The 21,022-nt window shown below is 40.1% G+C and overlaps 1 protein-coding gene across 3 annotated transcripts in view; it reads left to right on the forward strand.

The window, feature by feature from the left end:
- ENOX1 (ecto-NOX disulfide-thiol exchanger 1) overlaps window positions 1-21,022 on the forward strand; it is a 376,541-nt gene that overhangs the window by 221,767 nt on the left and 133,752 nt on the right. For 2 of the 3 annotated variants that reach the window (XM_071740005.1, XM_071740013.1), the window contains 2 exons: window positions 10,409-10,544; window positions 11,405-11,542. In XM_071740005.1, coding sequence (XP_071596106.1) covers window positions 10,535-10,544; window positions 11,405-11,542 — 148 coding nt within the window. In that variant the 5' untranslated portion in view covers window positions 10,409-10,534. The remainder of the gene's footprint in view (window positions 1-10,408; window positions 10,545-11,404; window positions 11,543-21,022) is intronic. The other variant, XM_071740024.1, reaches the window with a different exon arrangement.

Genomic DNA, 21,022 nt, shown 5'->3' on the forward strand with positions numbered 1-21,022 from the left:
ACAGAAATTTGCTGAGTGACAATAAACAAGTCAAAAGCCATCAGTTACCATATTCATAGCTACGGGCCAAATGCTTTATTCATAATGTTGCAGTGAAAGTATTAACATTGCATTTGTTTAAAAAGTAACTAGTAAGCCATTTGTGCCCCTTATAATACACATGTGAAGCTGGTTTACACTGGTTACATTCTGCTGTATATTTTCCAGAAGGCAAATTTGCAAGGATTTTTACTGCAGTACCAACTGCTATTTATGAATATAAGTAACTAATTTACTAAAGTTTCACATAGTGACTTCATGGCTTCCGCTTCACTGTTAAAGGGTCTGCAAATCTTTTGGTCTTGTTGTTGACTTTAAGTTGGTTCTGATGGTATCTTGAAGCCTGGAAATACTGTATTACAGTAAAGTAAATACAATATTCTTGTTATTGCCCTTGGTCTTAGAAAATATTTATATAGTGCAATAAATTTACAGCGTACCATACCAACACAGATAAAAGCAAGTTCTCTGCCCTGAAAAGCTTTTAATCCAAATTAAGACAAACAAACCTACAACACTTTGGAAGAGGATGGGTGAAAGAATTATTAACTGCATCAAAGGGGTGGGGAGTCTGCTTGAGGAGAGAGGGGAATGGTATCATCAGCAGTGTTCTTAATTTTATATTACAGTTGCATCTTAAAAGTCTCAAAAGGGAGGAAAGCCTGGATGCAGAAGGCTGGCAGGGGGTGGCCTTGCTCCTGGATCTCAGAACTTTGCTGCCTCACTGACATCCCTGCCTGGGGGCTTCTGGCTAAAGCCAGCATTAGTCCAATTACAGCCCAGGGAGCATTGGGTCCCTAGTAGGTCTTAGCCCTGCCTGAGGAGAAATTCACATGATTTTCTGCTCTGAAGAATTATAATTGAAACTGGAAAAAGCAAATACACATACAAGATACCATTCCAGGAAAAGGGGAATAGAAGGGTTGTTGGCTGAGTAAAGGTACAAAAAAAAACACTTGGAGGGAGGCCTCTTAGCATCATTATATTCACTGTAATCTACAACTCAAGCTTCCTCTACCCTGATCCCTGACAGAGAGAGAACTCTCAAAATAATCCATGTTGCCTGGCCATAGCTGATGCACACAAACTGCTGTTATGATCTGACCTTATGTTAAATATGGGATTGCTTCTCCCTGAACAGAAGAGAGAGAAGGTGTCTAAGTGTCCTGTGAAGAAGACCACACCCACAGTCCATCTGATATTCCTAAATTTTCAACCCTACTGCAACTTGTTGGCGATCCCATATGCAACTGCTCAGAAAATGGACAGCATTCCTGTCTCTTTTAAGCAACTTAATTCAGCCTCTGCTGAAAACTAAATGGGTATGAGTGAGCACAAAGAGCCTGGAAGCTCTTTTCTGTCCTGTGGAAGGTGGGAAATCTTTGTTCCCCTCATTTAGTCACAGCAAACAACCTGAAAAAAGGGAGAGGACAGAAAGAGACACTATCTGTAACCATCCTCACCTCCTCATAAAAATAAGACACTGCCCCTAAGCATGACATGAAGGATAAAGAAAGCCAGTAGCAGCCTGAGTAAGGCTGATGGGTGGAAAGAGGGGGCTGTGGTAGCTGAGAGATGTGTATGGTCCACACTGATCTTTTTTAAATGGGAGCTGAAAGACCTAGGAAGGTAAAGAAGTGGGGCTGAGGAAATATATTTGGAAGTAAGTAGAAAAGGTCCAGGATTAATTCTCTCTCCAGAGAACAGGAAGATGTAGGGCATTGCAGTTGTAGGAAATGTGTTTGAGTGGGCAGCTCCTGTTGTCAGACACTAATAGTCATATGTTGGCATATTCACTGGGGATGGGCAGGAAAAAAAATTTAGAAAGCAAAGCATCTGTCTTGCTAAATATCCATGTGTATCTATATTTGGGGATATTCTTGTGACTTATTGCAAACCAACTCATGATTTTTGTTCTCCTGAGGTTTGCTGTGCTGGAGTTATCAGGCAGGCAAAGGGCAAGAGTGGGAGCCAAGTCTCTCGGTAATGAGTGGTTTTGGGGGAGATTAATACAGCACGCAGGAAGCTGAGCAGTGGTTGGGCTCCCAAGCTTAGCCCTGCTCATTTCATCCCATGGGTGTCTGACAAATCTGATGTCCATATCCAAAATTACAGTGTAGACTTTGAGCCAGAGCAACGAGCCGTGTGCCTCCAAGGTGTGTTTCACTGCTTAGTGAGCTACGTGTCTGAAGGAGGCTGCTGGAAGTAGTTTGTTCTCTCCTTTGGTGATGAGGGCAGCAGAAAAACTCAGGCAGAGATATCTGTATCAGCTGGAGTTAGGTGAGATGAATATCTCCCTCCTCTATAATAAAGCAGGGTATAGCAGACAATACTGTCTTGGCTGTGAAGAGATACTTGGATGAGGAAATGGCCCATGGCAGACTGAAAAATGTGCCTTCATTGTAAGGTGAAGCATGGAGGCAATGGATGGAAGCGAAAACAAAAAAATACAAAGAAAGTCAAGAATGAGCATTGTGGGTTAAATGGAGAAGAACAGGAGGCATACTAAGAGGAATCAAAGGAATACAAGATAAATGAGACCAGAGAGCACACTACCAATTCAATGCTTGTAGCTGGTGAAAAGATCCTGAGTGTGATGTGCTAGGAGGAGATGGCAGCTTTTGGAGTGAGGACAGATGTAAGTTGATAGGAGAGGTACCAAGAACTTAAGCAGAATTTAACACCAGAAAACTTAAATTAAAACAAACAACACAAGCCTAAGCCTCTTCTGCAGAGTTTGACTTATCAGCCGTCACTGAGGGAATACTTGATGGGGCTGCATAAAATTTTGATCAATATGATTTTAGATAGCTTCACTACTCTGCCAAAAAAATGCTCTGCAGATCGCCCAGGACACTTAACTGAAGTCTATAACCAAGGACACTTGGAGGTCACCTCTTGTCACAATTGGTGCAATGATAAAACTATATTTTAAAAAAATGGAATTGTTTTGATTGACAAGGATTTTTTTTCCCCATTAATCTCTGTCTGAAAAGACAGGCTGCTTTAATTCCAGGCATTCAATTATACAGGCTTCAGAGGAAAAGAAAAATGATAATGAATGCATTTTAGGAACTTCTAAAAAGTTACTTAAAATAGATGTTCCATACATAGTGTTGCCATGTGAAACTCAACTCTCTCCTGGTCTTCTGGGGCTGGAAGAGAGCAGGTTGTGTTCATTTGGAAATTCAGTAACAATCCTCCCCTGCCTCTGGTGGGCTGTATGATACAGTCCCTGGAGCTCTGCCACAGACAGGCCTTACCTGCCAAGCTGTTCATTTTCTTCAGGAGGTGACATGGGAGTGGTTTCACTTCAGGTTTGCCAGAAAGCTAAAATGCTCTTTCTGAAACAGTGACCCAGCTTGCCTTGGTCCTTTTTGTTTTTGTTTTTTTTCCCTTTTTTAAATTTTATCTTCTTCTCTTTTTCCTTAAAAAAACCCAACCAAACAACCTTTTGCATTTCAGCTTCTTGAAGTAGCTCTAGTAAACATGAGGTAAGGACATCGTATAATAGAGTGGAAGGAGGTATGTAGTAAGTGTATTTATATATATTTTTATAGATGTTTCCTCAAGCTCAGGTAGATTAGAAATACCAAGATACAATTTGAGTATTGTATCTTGTATTGAGTATTGAAATTGTTCACTTATAATGACTGGTCCAGGAACTTCAGGTGACTCTAGGGCACTGAGAAGGCATTCCAGCATTTTAGTATTCAGCCTTCCAGTGAAGATGCTGAAGTGTGATTTCTCAAGATCTTCTTTGGGTGGTTTTTATGTTGTCTGAAATACAAAAATGTTGGATATCATGTTTCTTAGAGCAGTGGTCGTCCTTCAGCAGAGAACAGTGTGATACAAGGCCTACTATTAAAATACTGCTGTAAGTAATCAAAAGATTTAAAAATAATTTTATTTTTGTTGAATACAATTCTTACTCAGAACAACATAAATTCTTAAAATGCGTAAGTTTGAATAAAGGGTTGGTCTAACTTAGTCAGAAAGCCACTGCCCTTTTAAATGAGAAGCAAGTCATTCACAGTTGCAAGTTGTCTCGACAGGATGAAAAATGGAGACACAATCATCAATTCACAACAGTGTTTTGTGTTCAAGGAATAATCAGAGCAGTTTTATCAAGGATTTGCTGCATTGCTAGCTTGCAAAGTTCTTTTTGTTGTTTGGGTTGTTTTTTTTTTTCCTCTACCACATGATTTTGGAACAGCATATGCTTTTTCAATCCCTAAGCTGGACTTCTATAATGCTTTGCTTAATGTGCCTCCAGATTCTGTTATTTATAGACTTCAGCATATTCAGACTGCAGCTGCTAAAATACACACAAAAGAAAAAGCATTTGTAACCTGTTAAGGCTTTGCTCTGAGATGCCAGTGAAGTTCAGGATTTAGCATGAAATATTACTGAGAGACCTTTCAAGGAGCATCGCAAGAGAACACCTGTTTATCTTGAAGACCTTTGGTTTTGGTTTGGATTTTGTTCTTTTTTTTCAGTGTTGAAATCTTGCACTTTTCTGCTTTCAGAGAGAAATCTGGCCTTTGTGTGTACCGTGTGCTATCTTGAAGAAGTGCTGTGGCAAAGGATTTAAGTAGTACAGCATCTCAAATGAGCAGTTCTTCCAGAAAATGTGTTTTGTCCAAATTGGATGTTTTGAATTTAGAAGAAAGCCATAAATATATTGTGAGTTTTCACAGAATCGTAGAATGGTTTGGGTTGGAAGGGACCTTAACGATCATCTATTTCCAGCCCCCCTGCATGAGCAGGGACACCTCCCACTAGATCAAGTTGCTCAAAGCCTTATCCAGCCTGGCTTTGAACACTTCCAGGGTGTCTCTAACTTCTCTAAGTTGTCTTAGTTCTGTCAGTATGGCCATAATTTACTGATTAACTTTTTTTTTTTTTTTTTTCAGTGAAAATTGGTGGAAAAGATCCTTTGTAACTTTGTAAAGACACTTGTATTCATTGTACATAGTGAAAAGTGAAATCTTAATGCTGTTGCTTATGTTATTATAAGATGCCAATGTAGTTTTTTAATGGCATAATCTAATCTATAATGAGCAAAAGTGTTACAATTCATTCATAATGTAAAGTCAGAAGAATTATGTGAGTGAACTCATGAACAGAGCTCCCATTTGAGCTCTAAGAATCATACCCTGTTTGTCTTCACTGGTTTGGTTCTAATGAAGCTCTTAAAGGAAGGGCCAGTTCCTGCAAAGCCAATCTTTGCTTTCAAAGGCCTACTGTAAAAGGGAGCTGTGACAGACAAAACCAGGTAAACAGGGTGACTCTCTGGAGACCTTGGAAAGCAACTGGTTTCTCTTCAGTAGAGATGTAGGGGAATGAAACATATATTAGATGCCTAAATTAGGGTCGTATCCCAGAAAATAAAGACACTTCTTCAAAAATGCTCTGGTACCTCTTGTACTTTTTAAATTGAATTGTTAAATGTTCAGGGGTTTTTGCAAGCTGCTGTAAGAAATGTCTGTTTTCCTTCAGCTACTTTGGACTTTCAGAATTCAGGTGAGGTTTTGTATGTGTTAACATACCATTAACCATGCAAAAATATGAGACGGTGCTTCTTCTTGAAACACTGACCATGCGATATTATTAATAAAAGCCATGTTCTAAGTCACATTGGAGATGTTCTTTTATTTCATGTGCTCCAGGTAGGCTGATATGGCACAAAAATGTGTTGTTCATTGTTCCTATTCCCAGCTTTTTTCTTCATCCTAAGTAAGATCAGGAAAAAATGGATCGTGACTGACAGCAGATCCCTGTCTATCTTTTCTTTCTTTTTCTTCCTTTTTTATTGGCTGTCCCATCTGCAGCTGGAGAAATAAAAAAAAGCTGGAAAGAACCAGTACAAGACACTTGACATATTTGATACTGACAGATGGAGCTGGCCTGGTAAATGACCTGTGCTTTGGCAGGTCAGGTGGAGTGTGACCAACCCAGTGACCGCTGTCCTATGAATCATGGAGAACAGTAACAAATACTTTGCACATGCTGTTCTTGTGAGAATTGGAAAGTTTGTCTAGATGTAACCAATCACAAGATATTACATCTCTCCTGCCCATCTGTGTTGTCTGGAGAACCAGCCCCAGTAACATTTAATGTCTTTGTGACTTGCAGTCCCAGGTTTCAAAAGGTTGATGGCCTCAGTCTTTTCCTTGAAGGATTTAGTGGTCAGTAAAATTAGACAGAGAGGTGAAAGGCCTGCAGGTCACCCATCAGGTCAGTTTGACAGCTGGGCAGAGAATGTCCTTCTTCCATCCTGGGGCTGGCTGCTGACTCAGGCACTCCACAGACCTTTGTTACAGTGGTGCATTTAACCAGCTTCACTCCGCGTTGTAATTCATTGTTTGTGGTGTTATGGATATCTAAAGGGTAGGTTTTTAACTTAGCAATCTGCTCAGTTATCAAATTAGGTTTACATTGTGTTAATTTCTTTTGTCTCGTGGCATTCATTGCCTGTGATAATTGATGCACAATATATAATCAGCTTCTGTATTCATTTGGGTAACTGCATTTAATTGCCTGGTATAAAATGCGTGTACTAAGTACAATCTGCTGTGACTGCTGTGACTGAGAAGTGCTCATTGGTATGGACTTGAAGGTGCTTTATCTTCCTGACACCCTGTCTGAGGAACATCTAAACGTTTCCCACAATCCACTATCCGAGGACTGGTACTTGTAGTGCTTCTATAAGAGAAGAGACCACAAAAACCATTCTGTGGAATCTCTACAAATTGTTGGGCAGTAAAATTTTGTTAATCAGAAGCTCTCAAATAAGAAAGTTTGTGCTAATATCCCTGCCCCTCCCAAATCTTGAGGACCAGCGCCAGACTAGAAGACTTTTCACAGGATTTTACACATTTTCTCCTGTAAATCAGGATTATGTCTTTCTTTGCTTCACAAGTTACTCTACTCCCCTGGAGTAAAGCTACTCCCAGGCACAAACACTGATAAACACAGCTTTCTTTTACATCTATCTTCAGGTCATTCGTGCCCAGAGAACTACCAATGAATTAAAAATCAGGAATGTTCTCTAAAGGTGTGATGTCAGTAAAAGCAGTGTTGGTTAATATCTGCTCAGGATACACAGAATTCCTGCATAAACTTCCACTTTCTTGCCTGTTTAACCAGTATCACAATGATTTCTTTTATTTCTAAGAAAGCAAAGATCTTTACTAGTAGATGCATTTCTCATCAGGCACATCACTTTGATTTTTATATGATGTAGTGAGTGGGTTCATGTGTTTCCCCAGCTTGTTTTGTTTCCAGTATAGGGAAGGGTACAATAGTGGAGTGTCTGAGCTGTACAAAGAAACACTGAAATTTGCCCAAAGCAGCTTTTACTTTAAGCATTAATGAAACCTTCTCCCAGCCACATTTTTGAAAATTTTTAAACCAAAGCTAATGGTTGAATTTAAATCAGGTGTGAAATACCTGCGGGATTATTTTAGCCATATGATGTTGCTCTGCGTTAATGTAGCTGGTGAGTTGTCAGTACAAGGGATATTTGCAATTAGTATTTTTCTTTTTAAGAGAGCTGGTTTCTGCAGGCTGTGACCTTCAGGATGTAGCATTAGTTCTGCCTACAGCTTGCTGCAAATTATTCAGTGTTCATAGGTGCATTTATGGTTGTTACTCAGCTTTCTTCCACTGAAAAAATACCCTGCAGCAGTTCTTGGTTAGATAGGACTAGTTCTACTTTAGTCTTCTTTGTGTTCTTTTTTTGGCTTTCCCCCTGGTTCAGCCTTCACGGATTCTGCTGAGAAAACTGGAGACCTGGTGGCCAGAGAGAAAGCCAAGCTGCCCAGAGCCAGCTTGGGATATGAGATTATTATTTTGAGCAAAGACTTTCACGAGTCACAGAGCTGGTGGCATAGTACACCAGGAGTTGCACTGATTAACCCACTGGTTCTGTGTGATTTCATATTCACTATGTTCTTCCCCTGCAAGGACCTTCACAAATTTTTCTTCCTCATTAATGAAAGAATAGCAGAATTTTGAAATATGTTGACAACCTGGTGGAATGTGAACAGCAAAAAAGTTTCACATTAATTCCCAGCTGGCTGAGCTACATTTGTTTAGCCCAGGGTCTCATTCCCCACAGACAAATCTGGTACAGATGAGTATGGGTTTTGGGTGGAAGAGAGTGCAGATTTCAACAGCAGACAGTGTCTCATTCCCCACAGACCAGTTCCCATTACTGGTACAGATGAGTATGGGTTTTGAGGGGAAGAGAGTGCAGATTTCAAGAGCAGACCTCATTATATCACCCAGCACACACTTCACAAGGGACTAAAACAGGGGGAGAGGGGCTGGCAAAGAGGCTGACACCCGTTTTCTGCCCCTTATCCCAGTAATCCAGGCCTTTGCAGGCCATAATCCAAAACTGTGGGCAAGCACCTCCTTCCTTGCCATTAGTCAGGGTGATGCATTATGAACACAAACAATTTTGGCACTCAGCAAGGTGTGAAGAGGAATTTCATCAATATCAGCTGCAGATACACCTTCCTATATCAAGGCAACAAAGCTCCTGGTCTTGAATTGAAGCAGTCTCATCTGGGCTATTCAGCATATATTTATAAATCAGGGAGTGATTCATAAAGAATAACGGGGACTGTACTGTGAGAAATAACTTATTGACAAGCCAGCTCTAACCTTGAAACAGACATTTGTCATCAGAAGTTTATAGCCTGAGTGGAAAGAACTAGGCACAAGTTTAAGGAACTGGCCAGGAGACACCCTTTTTTAAAGAACTCGTCATAAATATCAGGTGGCTTGCCTGGTGTTTGTCACATTCCCTGCAGAGGACTTTAGTTCAATGTTTTTTTGGTGTTGATGGATGTTATTTAAAAGGTAATTTTATCATAAAGTTTTTTAATGTTATATATAATGAATAGTGGAGATCAAATAAGGATCTGAATTTCAAACTCAAATATTAATTGATAAATACTGGCTTTTAAATAGACCCTATGTAGATTTGAACAAAATGGATTTTTGCCTCACATACTGGTTATTTGAAAATTTTAACATACTAAAAAATGTACAGTATAGCCTGCATTTTTTCTGCAAGATCTTGGCTCTTTCTTCACTTTTACAGCTATCAAAAGTTATCTGTACAATACCAGGGAAATACTATATAAAGCTTTCTAGCATGTACTTTTTGCACATCATATGAAAAAAGAAAAGTGTGGGAGGTACCAAGCTAAAATATAGTGTAATCACATTGTGTCTTTTCTAAAGATGAATTCTTAGGGTTTGCATGTTGGAAACCTCATAGTAAATGTCTTTCAAGTACTTTTTTTAAGACAGCACAAGTCTCCTAGGGCTGAAGTCACCATCATGCACCTGCACAGGATTAATGACACCCCCAAGCACTTGAAAGTACTTGATCTGTTGTTGGCCACTAAGTACTGTGGGGGCTGCTGGCCAGCCTGAAAAGTCACACAGTCCCCCTTTGCCCATGGTCGTAAAGCCTAAGATGGGCACATATCTGTGCTCATCTTCACCCCAGTGCTTTCTCTCTGTTCTTGGAGCTCACAGCCCTCGGCCACAGTGCTCAGCATCCTTTCCCATCAGTGATGCACTGATGTGGTCAGCTTCACACATAACAACAGCAAGAAGTTACCCTTATGTAAAATTCACAGTCTGACAGATCCCTGATGAAAGCAATGTGGTTTAGCTAGAAGCAGATACTCCATCTTTCCTTCTAACTAACCTTTGGGAGCCAAAGGTACAGCATTGGTTAAGGCACAGGCATCATCCTCAGCTTTTTAGGACTTCTTAGTTTTCCACATCTCTGCAGGCTCCATTCTGTAACTCATTGCAGAGTATTTTTTTTCTCCCTTTTCGTCTCAGAGCAAGAGACCTTTTCCCTGCAACTTGCAACATCAGTTAATTGTTCTGTAAGTCATTGCAGAGTATTTTTTTCTCCCTTTTCATCTCAGAACAGGAGACCTTTTCCCTGCAACTTGCGACATCAGTTAATTGTTAACAGGTTAAAAGAAAAAAAAAAAAAAGGAAAAAAGAAAAAAAAAAAAAAAAAATCATATTCAGCCTTTAATATGTTTTTCGAGCCGGTGCCTTCATGCCGAGGAGGCTGTGTAGCTACTGATAAGACCTAATTTGTGAAGTGCTTTTCAGTGGTCTGGCAGGTTCATAAGTGGCACTGTTTGTTCAGCAGGCAGGGACAGCATCCCCTGAAACGCCTCCACAGCAGCCACTGAGGCTGGGGCTGGTGATCCAGTGGGAGTGGGCAGGAGCTTCCAGTGTGTTCCCAGAGCACTCTGTTGTTTTGCAAGGATGTTCTGACTGCATCACTTGATAGCTGTTTTCATCTTTTCTCTTTCAGAGCCTAATGAGCTGTGTGGGGGCCCTGCATTCGGTGACAGCCCATCTCAAGATGCTGCTAATACAGTAGTTAATTATTCCTAGCTGAAGAAAGTCTAACAGGAGCAAAAGGAACTGGGGAAAAGCAATGGCTGCTGGTAAATGTCTCAGCTCTGCAGAGGTCATAAGAAAATAGCTGGAAAAAGCTGATTTCAGCTTTGACTGGGGAAGCGGGAAGCACAAATGTGTGATGGCATCTTGTGTTTGGAATATGAGAAATGTACCACCCCTAGCTATCTAAACCAACCTTCTTTCCACACCACAGGGAAATCCATAGCTGGGCTCATCTTATTTTGGCATATTTGTGATAATTCTCCTTAGTCTTTTAGAATAAAACATTGTATTTACTATAGCGAAACCGATTTGGTTTGACCTCTTTTTAGTTAGGGGCTGATTGATTTTTAGATCTTTTACCCAAAAAATTACACCTCATGGACAAGAGGTCTTTCACTGGAGGGTGTTTGGTTCTCAGGGCTTTCTGGCAAGTTGTAAGACATATATATAGTTAAATTATATCAGATCATCACAGGACAATTCATTCAGGTAGGAGAGGGCTCAGGAGGTCTCCAATACAACCTCCTGCTCAAAGCAAGGACAGCCACAGGGTCAGACGAGTTCTTCAGGGCTTTATGAAGTGGAGTCTTGAAAGCTGCCAAGGATGGTGACTCCACAGCCTGTTCCACTGCTTCCCTGTCCTCGTGGTGGAAGAATTTTCCATATAACCTAAAACAAGAGCCTGAACCACTCTTGTTTCATTTTATGCCTGTTCAATGTTTCCAATGTCTGTGTTCTGCTACAGAATACCAAACACTGTTATCAATGGGCTAAAAGTTGAATCATAATTAAGAAAAAAACCCAAAATAAGAAGTGGTTGTGATATCTCATTGTCACTGAAGTTGTTGGTTAAAATTTGTGGCATGCTGACTTTTCTGCTTACAGTGTTTTTCTTTTCTTGCAGCAGCTGATGGTTTAGGAAGTATAGCTATAGATACAACACAACTTAACATGTCAGTCACTGATCCAACAGCTTGGGCTACAGCTATGAATAACCTGGGGATGGTTCCAGTAGGATTAGCTGGACAACAACTTGTGACAGGTAAGATTTTTTTTTTTAATATCTCTTGTAACATCCTTTAATATCTCTTGTACCGTCCTTGTAAAAATACATGGAGTGATTTCTGAGGAAATTATATTTTTATATTCTTAAAACATCACCCATGATTAATATTGCATACTGTTTCTTAGTTTCTTCTTGTAGGAGTTATAAATTCCATATTATATTTTAACCTTGTGGAAAAACCAAAGATTTTTGGGGAAATTGATCAACTAAACCATCAATCCTTATGCTGAGCCAAGACCATGAGAGAGGTCATGTAAGAGAAATACTTGTTTCCATTTCTCTGTTTAAGCAGGAGGTCTTGAGGTTATTCTAAGAAATACTCTGGGCTGGGAACTCTTGACCAGAGAAGATTTTGAAGCTTTGTTAATTGGGCAGAAAATCATGAACCCCATTCAATTCATATGGTCAGGAGATATTAGTGAAGTGAAACTTTCCTATCAGGTGTGTACTTATTTACTTTCTGTCTGACTCCATAAATTAAATTTCAAGAGTTTGTTACTGTCTGAATTTTTTATTTCACTTCCCAAATGCAGTTTAGGGAGCATTGCAGGGGATCGCTTATTCTAATAATAAGAAAAATAATATTTTGAAATGTTTCACAGACAAGCTTGGCCATTCCAAACGTCACTGTCAACACTAGAGGCCTGATTAGTTGGGATTAATAAAACTTCATTGCTCCTGAGAGGTAGAGAAAAATTGTATTTATACGGGTTTGTGCCCCATAGACATAATCCAGGCATATGACAGATCCCCTCTGGAAGCCACCTTGCCACTTCGGCTTAAGAAAAGCTGTGCAACACCTGGAGCAGAGCAGCATCCTGCCACGTCTGCTCCTGTCCTTGTAGACATGGATGTGGTGAGCCAGGTCATGATGTAAATCACTCTGCCTGCCTCACCAGGGATTCATGATGCTTAATTTTGGCGAAATATGTCCCCTTCTGAGACTGGGAAATGAGTGGAGCTGTGCCAGTTCACAGCTGACAATCTGGCTCTGAATTACCTGTTTTACAGGCGGGTAAACTAAGCTGCAAGAAAGCTGATTTATAATGAATCAGTCTCAAGCAGAGAGTTTAGCTCATGGAGGCTATGAACTGATACTCAGTCTCTGGTTTTAACCCCATGCTTCTGATTAAAAGAAACAAGCAAAGCCATCCACTCCTGGGGACCCAGTTCTCTCCAATGTTTTTATCAATGACCTGGACGCAGGAGTTGATACCACACTAAGTTTGCTGATGATACCAAATTAGGAGAAGCCATTGATTCCATCAAGGGTAGAGAGGCATAGAGGAGAGATCTGGATCATAACAGAATGGGATAGACTATTTTAGTTGGAAGGGACCCAGTTCTCTCCACTCCTGGGGACGCAGTTCTCTCCAATGTTTTTATCAATGACCTGGACGCAGGAGTTGATACCACACTAAGTTTGCTGATGATACTGAATTAGGAGAATCCATTGATTCCATCAAGGGTAGAGAGGCATAGAGGAGAGATCTGGATCAGAACAGAATGGGATAGACCATTTTAGTTGGAAGGGACCTATGAAGATCACCTAGTCCAACTGCCTGAGCAATTCAGGGCTGACTGAAACTTAAAGCATTTAAAGAACATTGTCCAAATGACTCATAAACACTGACAGGCATGGGGCATAGAAAACTTCTCTAGGAAGCCTGTTCCAGTGTTTGATCACCCTCTAGGTAAAGAAATGCTTCCTAATTTCTAGTCTAAGCCTTCCCTGGTGAAGCTTTGAATCATTGCCACATGTCCAATCACTGGATCCCAGGAGGAAAAGCTCAGCAGCCCCCTTTCCACTTTGCCTTCTCAGGAAGCTGTAGAGAACCATGATGTTGCCCTTTTCTTCAAACTAGACAAGGCAAGAGTCCTGAATCTCTCCTTAGAGGACATCCTTTCCAGGCTTTTCACTAGCTTTGTTGCCCTCCTCTGGACACATTCAAGGACCTTCATAACATTCTTAAACTGTGGGGCCCAGAACTGCAGACAGTGCTCAAGGTGAGGCCACACCAGTGCTGAATACACTGGGACAATCACCTCTTTGGACCAGCTGGTTATACCCTGTTTTACTGAGCAATCACCAACCAGATGATGTTTAACTAGAACAAATGACAGATTCTGCACATGAGATCCTGGATGTACATGTGGACTGAGTGACAAGAAGCAGAAGTGCAGAGCTGCAGAAAGGGATCTAGGTTTTTTTTCTTGATGGGAAGCTCAGAAGAAGTCAGAAATGAGCCCTAGTTGCCAAAAGGGCCAGCCTGGAGTGCATTAAGCACAATGTGTCTTAACTGGTCAAAAGAAGTGATTGTCCTCTTATATTCAACATTGTTGAGGCATGACCTGGTGTACTGTGTGCAATTTTGGGCTCCATAATGTAAGAAAGATACAAAGAGGGTGTCCAAAATGATGCAACAAAGATAGTGAAAGGACTAGAGGGAGAGGCTTAAGAGGAGCAGTTGAGAATACTAGGTTGATTCAGCCTAGAGGAGATCTCATTGCTGTCTACAACTTCCTCATGAACAGGAGCAGAGAGGGAGATGCTGATCTCCTTGATGTCCAGTGATAGGATGCAAGGGAATGGCTCAAATTTGTGTCAGGGGATGTTCAGATTGGTTATTAGGAAAAAGTTCTCCACTGTGAGAGTGGTCAAGCACTGGAACAAGCTCCCTGAAGAAGCAGCCATGGCCCCATGCCTGTCTGGTATTCAAGAAGCATTTGGACAACGCTCTTTGATTTATGGTTTAACTTTTAGGTTTCCCTGTGTGAAGCCAGGAGTCGGACTCGATGATTGTCATGGGTCCCTTCCAGCTCTGGATATTTTATGATTCTATATGCTGGTGGGAAAACAGCTTTTTCTGTACCCTGGTGAGGCTTTGCCTGAAGATGCTGCCCTCAGCTTGCATGTGGTTACTTCCAAACTTGAAAATATTCACATGTCAAAACCAGCTTCTGCTGCTTTCATTTATATGCATCTTGGTTGCATATCCCATGGATGTTTGCCCACTTTTTTGTCTTCCCCTGTTCCTCTGTCTCTCCCAGTTTAGGTGTAAATTGTGTCCTCAGGTGTGTTATGCACTCCCTACATGACAGCCTCATCTCCTATGCAATGCTCTTCCCCACAAGGGAGGATCTCCAAGACTTAATTTCATTGCCAGCTCCTTACTGTGATTTCCATAATTATGTGTATCACGTATTGTAGGAGTGTTGTACAGGTCAGTTGGTATTTGTTGAGCATTTTCAATGTATGAAAGGTGCCATACGTAATAAATATTAATTACTGAAGTGCTGCCTGATTCCTCTGTGGGTGCAGAATAACTTCTTTTCTTTCCTTTTGCTTTCCTTTTGCTCCTTTGCACAGGAGTTGGAGGCTCCTGTGCATTTTCAAATAGGTGCTTTGACACATCATAATATTTCCCTATGATTTGTTAAGTTTTCGACACATTTTCTTCATGGCAAATCTATAATGGCAAAGGTGTGATTTACCATGGAAAGACTTGTAGATGTATTTGCTGTAATATAGTTACTGTATCTGCATTCAGTGACTGTTTTCATCACCACGTTCCACCAAATACCTAGCTAGTCCTTAGACCTTTCTATATTTTTTCATTTTTTTGCTATTAATCCTAGTAATGAACTCAACTCTGTCAGCAACTGCATATTGCTTTTGGTACTGTCATCTGTGACATTCTTCTTCTGAGATGAAAATGACACACCCATGTCACAGTGTTAACTTTTTGTTTGTCTTTCAAAAATCATTTTACTTTTTTTTTTTTTTTTTTTTTTTTTCCCACTGCTTTGATGACAGCTAAGAAAGCAGTCACTACTTTAAATTGACTCCCTGGGAGATATTGTGATTTTTCCTGGATATCTCTCCATGACCTGCTCTAATCTGAAGGGTACTCATTTATATCCTGACATGTCCCTTCCTGCTCTGATCATTCCCTTTCCATGGAATTTACGACTCCTTTCCCAACTGGTTCCTAATGCCTAAACTGCAGGGCTGCTTTGTTCCCTTAGGTATGAAGCCCATATGGTCTACTAAGTCTTTTTAAAGGTTTTTGATGGGGATTTTTTCCCAACTCTTGTTAACTTTGCTGCTGTGTAACATGCTGGGATGCCTGTCTCCTAGCAGTTATGCTCTCTACTTTGCAATCTGTGAAGCTCTTGCCTGGCCTGAGAGTTTCTTAAAATGACAACTAAAGCTTCTGCAACATCTGGCCAATACTCTTCTCACAGCCAGGGATGTAGGCTGCCTTGTCTTGGTTTCTAATCAATTTTAAGCACTGCTAACCTTTTAATACCAGTTTAGATGATATCTGTGCTCTATTTAATCCCTTATCTCTCAGCACTGTAAAATTGGATTTTTGATCTGGGCAATTGTCAGAGCCTTTCTTTTGTAAATATGGTTACTTGCTAATAGTTGTATAATATCTCTGTTTCTACATATATTCTGCTTACAGTTAATCAGAAAGCTTACCTTTTTCATAATATTTGGCTACTGCATTACATATACATTAATATATGAATTTCTACATTATATATATATATATGCATAATTTATACAATAAACTGTGGTTTAATAATGCATTAGTTAAAGTGTTGAATATTGATGAAGAGCACTTTCATTTTAAACATCTCCTTTCAGCAGGTTACAATTTTTTTTCCAAAAAATTGCCTTTTGGGCTGAAATTTCTCTTAGTCCAGAGGAGAAAAGAATGTGGAAAGGCTGGAGAAAATCTTTTAAAAAGCTTTTAAATTATCCAGGCATTAACACTGATGTTTTCTATGCTTTGAGACTTTGAGAAAAATGGTCAGGTGAGAAGGGGAAGATAATTTGTACCCCACCTTCCTGAGATTTTGTGCACTCAGTAACTGATTCAAGTGCATCTTTCAAGTACATTCAAATCTGCTGTTTTGTTGCATTTTGAGACAAGCAGAAAAACTCAGAGACCTCAGGTCAAATGAGGACTTCTTTTATTTTGCTTTTGGGTTGGTACTTCTTAAAGGCAACTTTGGCACTGCTGAACTTAGTGTTCTTATGTATTCATTTGTTTCAGCAAATGGCCTCAGGACACCTGTTTTCTAAAGGAGGATATCCTGCCAGGAAAATTATTTACTTCTCTGGTTCAGTTTGGTTTTCCTTTCACTAATGGACCATTGCCCTGGAAAACATGAAGCAATTTTGAGATGTTTTCCTCCGGAATAATTTAGATGACCTAAACTTTCCTTAGTCAAAAATGGTATATGTCAAAATGTTCCCAGTACAAATGAACAGGAATAGTGGCACATAAGTGGTAATTCTTTTAGACTTAGTTAAGCTCATGTCCTGTGCCACATATTTGTACTCTGACAAGGAGAAATAACAAACCACAAGGGCAGACACACAAGATAAAGCTATAAAAATTCCTAGAAAGCATGACTATGCCTCAAAACTGATGTCTTCTACTTATTAGCAAGATAATTATTAAGGTGTGCTTCTCTACCTGATTTCAAACAACATGCCTCATTGAGATATTAAAATTTTCCATGGCTTCCAGTCTTGTTTTTGCTGAAGTTAGGCTTTGACCAACTGTACAAAATCCTACTGAAATCATAAACTAGGAAACTTTGAAGCCTAAAATCTTCCGTACAAAAAAGGATAAAAAAAACATAAACAATTTTTTTGGCCTCAGGCGTGTACTTTTTAGGTACTGGAGATTGTGAAATATTAGACACTTACATCAACCTTTCTGTTTTTCCATTTGTCTTTGCTTTCCACACACACTTATCTTTTGACCTGATTTTGGTGGAACATGGGAGCTGTCAGTTCCAATCAGGTCACCTCACTCAGGATTGTGCTTTTGACAGTGTTCAGCATCAGATACTTCACAGGGAGAAATGCAGAAGGCAAATCAGCACTGAAGTGCTTCTCCCTCTGATGGGCTCTCCTCTTGATCATTAATATATAGAACAGGGTTCCTCAAACTGGAGGTGATGTTTCCACATCAATTCATAACTCAGCAAAACTTCACGTTTGGAAGCAGCAACTGCAATAGTAAGTCGTAGCAATCCTGAAACTGCAGCCCCAGACTTACTTCTTGATAAGAGAAAAACTTGAGAAATTTGGATCTAGAGACTCCTAAATCCCAAAACAGGAGGTTGATTATCCCTCCCAGGGTTTTATTAGCTCAAGACCTCCAAGTCTTTGGAGATGTAAAATGTGATTCTCTTCAGAATGAAGATCATAACTAAAGGCACTCACTATATTCAGATTTCAATTAATCTCAAGCATGGTGACTAAGGAATAGCATGATGACTTTTCCTTCATCTACTCAATCTAGTGCCTCAAGAGGTCCCTGATTTCTCTGGAAAAAGGACTGGAAAAGCCCTTTAAGCTTCACTGTCTTTCTACCAAGAAATAGATGAAGCATGCTCAGTGAATTAGTGTTGACTGCAGATCCTAATATGTTGACTAAATTGTAAACATATCCCTCATTGTTCTGTTTGTCTACTATTTTTGGAACATTAATGAAGAAGAATCAAATAAAGTAGGAAATCAAGGTATATTTGATTATGTTCAGCAGTTCTCCAAAGAAAGCCTGTACATTAAGCAGTGTGCACTGCTGTACATTAAGACTTTAAGAAGTCAGGTAGCCAGGAGACTGCCAACTCTTGTGTGTATGTTTTTCCTTCTGCTTTTCCTTCCTCCATTACTGATGGGTTGGAGCCACTGATAACCACCTGGCAGTCTCATTTTGTTTCACACATGCCATCCTGTTACCTATTAAAGCTCCCTTTTCTTACACTTCATTGCTTAGCCACTGAACCAATGTGCCAATGAGCACATAACTCGGATCATCCAAGAGATGCCTAAAAAATCACAGCTTCCTTTTCTGTAATTAATACTGAGCTCCTGTGAGTGAGCCCCCTGTACTGTGACCTTTTTTATTATTTTTTTTTTAAGGAAAAAAAATGCTTGAGCACCTCTAATTTGTGACTGAAGTTTCACATGCTCCAGGTGTAAGCTTTGAAGCTCACAGGCAGTTGCAATGATGCTCCATGCACTCTTGTTCCCCTGCCCCTGTAAGCTGCAGACCTCAAGTAGTTGCTGGCAGCCTGGTGGCCCAGTAGCATGCAGTGTGTTTACCCTTGCTTTGAATGCTCCATTGGCTTAACATCTGGCAGTAAAATAATCTATAAAAGCCTCAGTAAAACCTACAGACTTTTCCACAGGTTTTTCAAACCCCCCAAGGTTAGAAGGTATCTTCAGAAGACATCTTTTCAGAGATTATATTTTCCCAGCCTGTTATGCATTGTGTTTTGTTAACAAGCCAGCCTGTAAAGAAAGAGAAAAGTAGTAAGGTATACTCTGAAAAAGTAATGTAATTTTACTAATTTTAATTCTTGTGCCTTTCTACTTTATTTCTATTCTATTTCTATTTCTACTTCTTTATTTCTATTTCTACTTCTATTTCTATAGTCTGCAGAAACATTGCCTTTCAGTCAAGAGGAAAAGATTTACCATTTACATTATCTGAATGACCGATCAGAATAATTAAAGAGGTGTGAAACATACTCTAAAGGATTATAGTCGTGCTTGTACCCAGATAAAACTATGTATTCCTATTATCAAGACACAGGAGAGCAGCAAGAGTGAAAGAGAGTAGGTACTGTGGGAATCCCAATATGTAGAGCCACTGGGAAGATCTCTAAGGAACTATTATATATTAGTGTAACAAGTAGGTTTTTTTCATTGACCTGAAAAGCTCTTGCAGAGTTAATCACACTTTCTATCATGTGAGTGTTACTCAAGAAGGCTTCACACCAGGGGACATTAAAGTGCTAGGAACAAATGCAGTCAGGTTACAACAAAAAAAGGAGAGAGAGATTCCAGGGCCAGAGGAAATGTGGAAGAAATTCTAAGAGCCTTTGACACACTGTTCAGGGTTAAGTGTCTCTCTTTGGTCATTCAAGTGCCTCCTCTATATTAGACCTTAATTGAGGCCAAGGATGAAGATAATGATCAAAATCTGTTCAGTGCTTAAAGATAAATAGTTCTTTATAACATGATATGAGGGGCTGAATGTCCCAACTGAACAGAGTGAGCAGGGGCACATAAAGGGGGTTACTAAGTACAAAACTTGGGTTGTAAGTGGGGTGAGGGTTTTTTCTGGAATATCACATATCTCTGTTGTTATACTTTTGAATGAGACTGTTAACAGTTCAGGAAAACAGACTTATTGCTATTTGGCAAAATACTTCCTAACTCTCTCAAAATACTGGAATAAAGTTAGGATGCAAGCCATGTTGTTTGGATGTTTTGGCATTTTTGTTTGTGTCTGTTGTTTTTGTTTGGTTTATTTTTTAATTCCTGGCTGTTGGTAACTATACCACCAAAAATCCATGTGCCAAGTTCATATGTGAAGTTACAGAAAAGTAATATAAGGAAATCTATTATCTTTGGAAAAGTCTTCTCCACCTTTTATCTCACTTTGGAAAACCTCCATTACCACTATTTTCCATGTGTTTATTCTAGACAAGAAAGCCCATGAGTAATTTTGAGCATCCCACTGCATAAAGCAAGCCAAGAGGCTGTTGGGAACCATTTGCTACTGGCTGTTTGTTGATTGAGCAGTTTATCTGCAGCTCTTTCTGTTCACACCTCACTCCTCATCCAAGGATCTAAGGTTCCTTGGCTGACATGGGGAATGCAGTGTAACCCCTAAATGCTGTATAGCTTGTTCATGGCAAAATTGAATGGGAACCCAACAGAAAGACCAAACTGACCATTTTGACTAATCAAAAGTAAGGTATGAGTACCAGGTCATGTATTTCTGTGGGTCAAAAAAAAAAAAAAGGTTGGTAATGGCAGAGTTTTTGAAGGTGAGTTGCTGAGCACATGGTGCCTGGGTGGCAAGGTAAAGGAAATGCTGCCTGAAGCCAAAGCTGTAAGCAGGTTGTGTGGATGGTCTGCAGGAGGTGGTCCCAGCAGTCCTGAGAGGACTTTTAATTCTGTCTGTGCTGAGTCCTCTCTGGAGAGCTCAGTGATCAGGATGGCACAGATGGCACCATCTGTGGGAGTCTCTGAGAAAGACTTGTTGGGAGGGGAAGGCTTGAATATGGATGAATCCCCAGGCAGCCACCCGAAACGGAGGGCTATAAAGCTTGTGTTCTTCCCTGGTCAAGTTCTCTCTTTGTTAGTTTATTGCTTAGAGCTTGGCCCCTGGAGAGCAAGCAAGTGAAGCTTGCTGTCTATATTTTACATTGGGAAGAAGGGCTAAGCATGGCTTTCTTTCCCCTCTGCCACCTGTCCTTCAAATGATCTTTGCTAATGCATGAGAATTAAGTCTCATAAAGAGCATAGACACACATCCAGTTGGCTGCAGGAGTCTGCAAAGCATCAGCAGAGGTGATCAGTGCAGAAAACTGTCTCTTGATGGTCCTCACTGAACAAGAAATTCAGCA

The sequence above is a fragment of the Heliangelus exortis genome, chromosome 1 (assembly GCF_036169615.1).
Source record: "Heliangelus exortis chromosome 1, bHelExo1.hap1, whole genome shotgun sequence".
NCBI lineage: Eukaryota > Metazoa > Chordata > Aves > Apodiformes > Trochilidae > Heliangelus > Heliangelus exortis.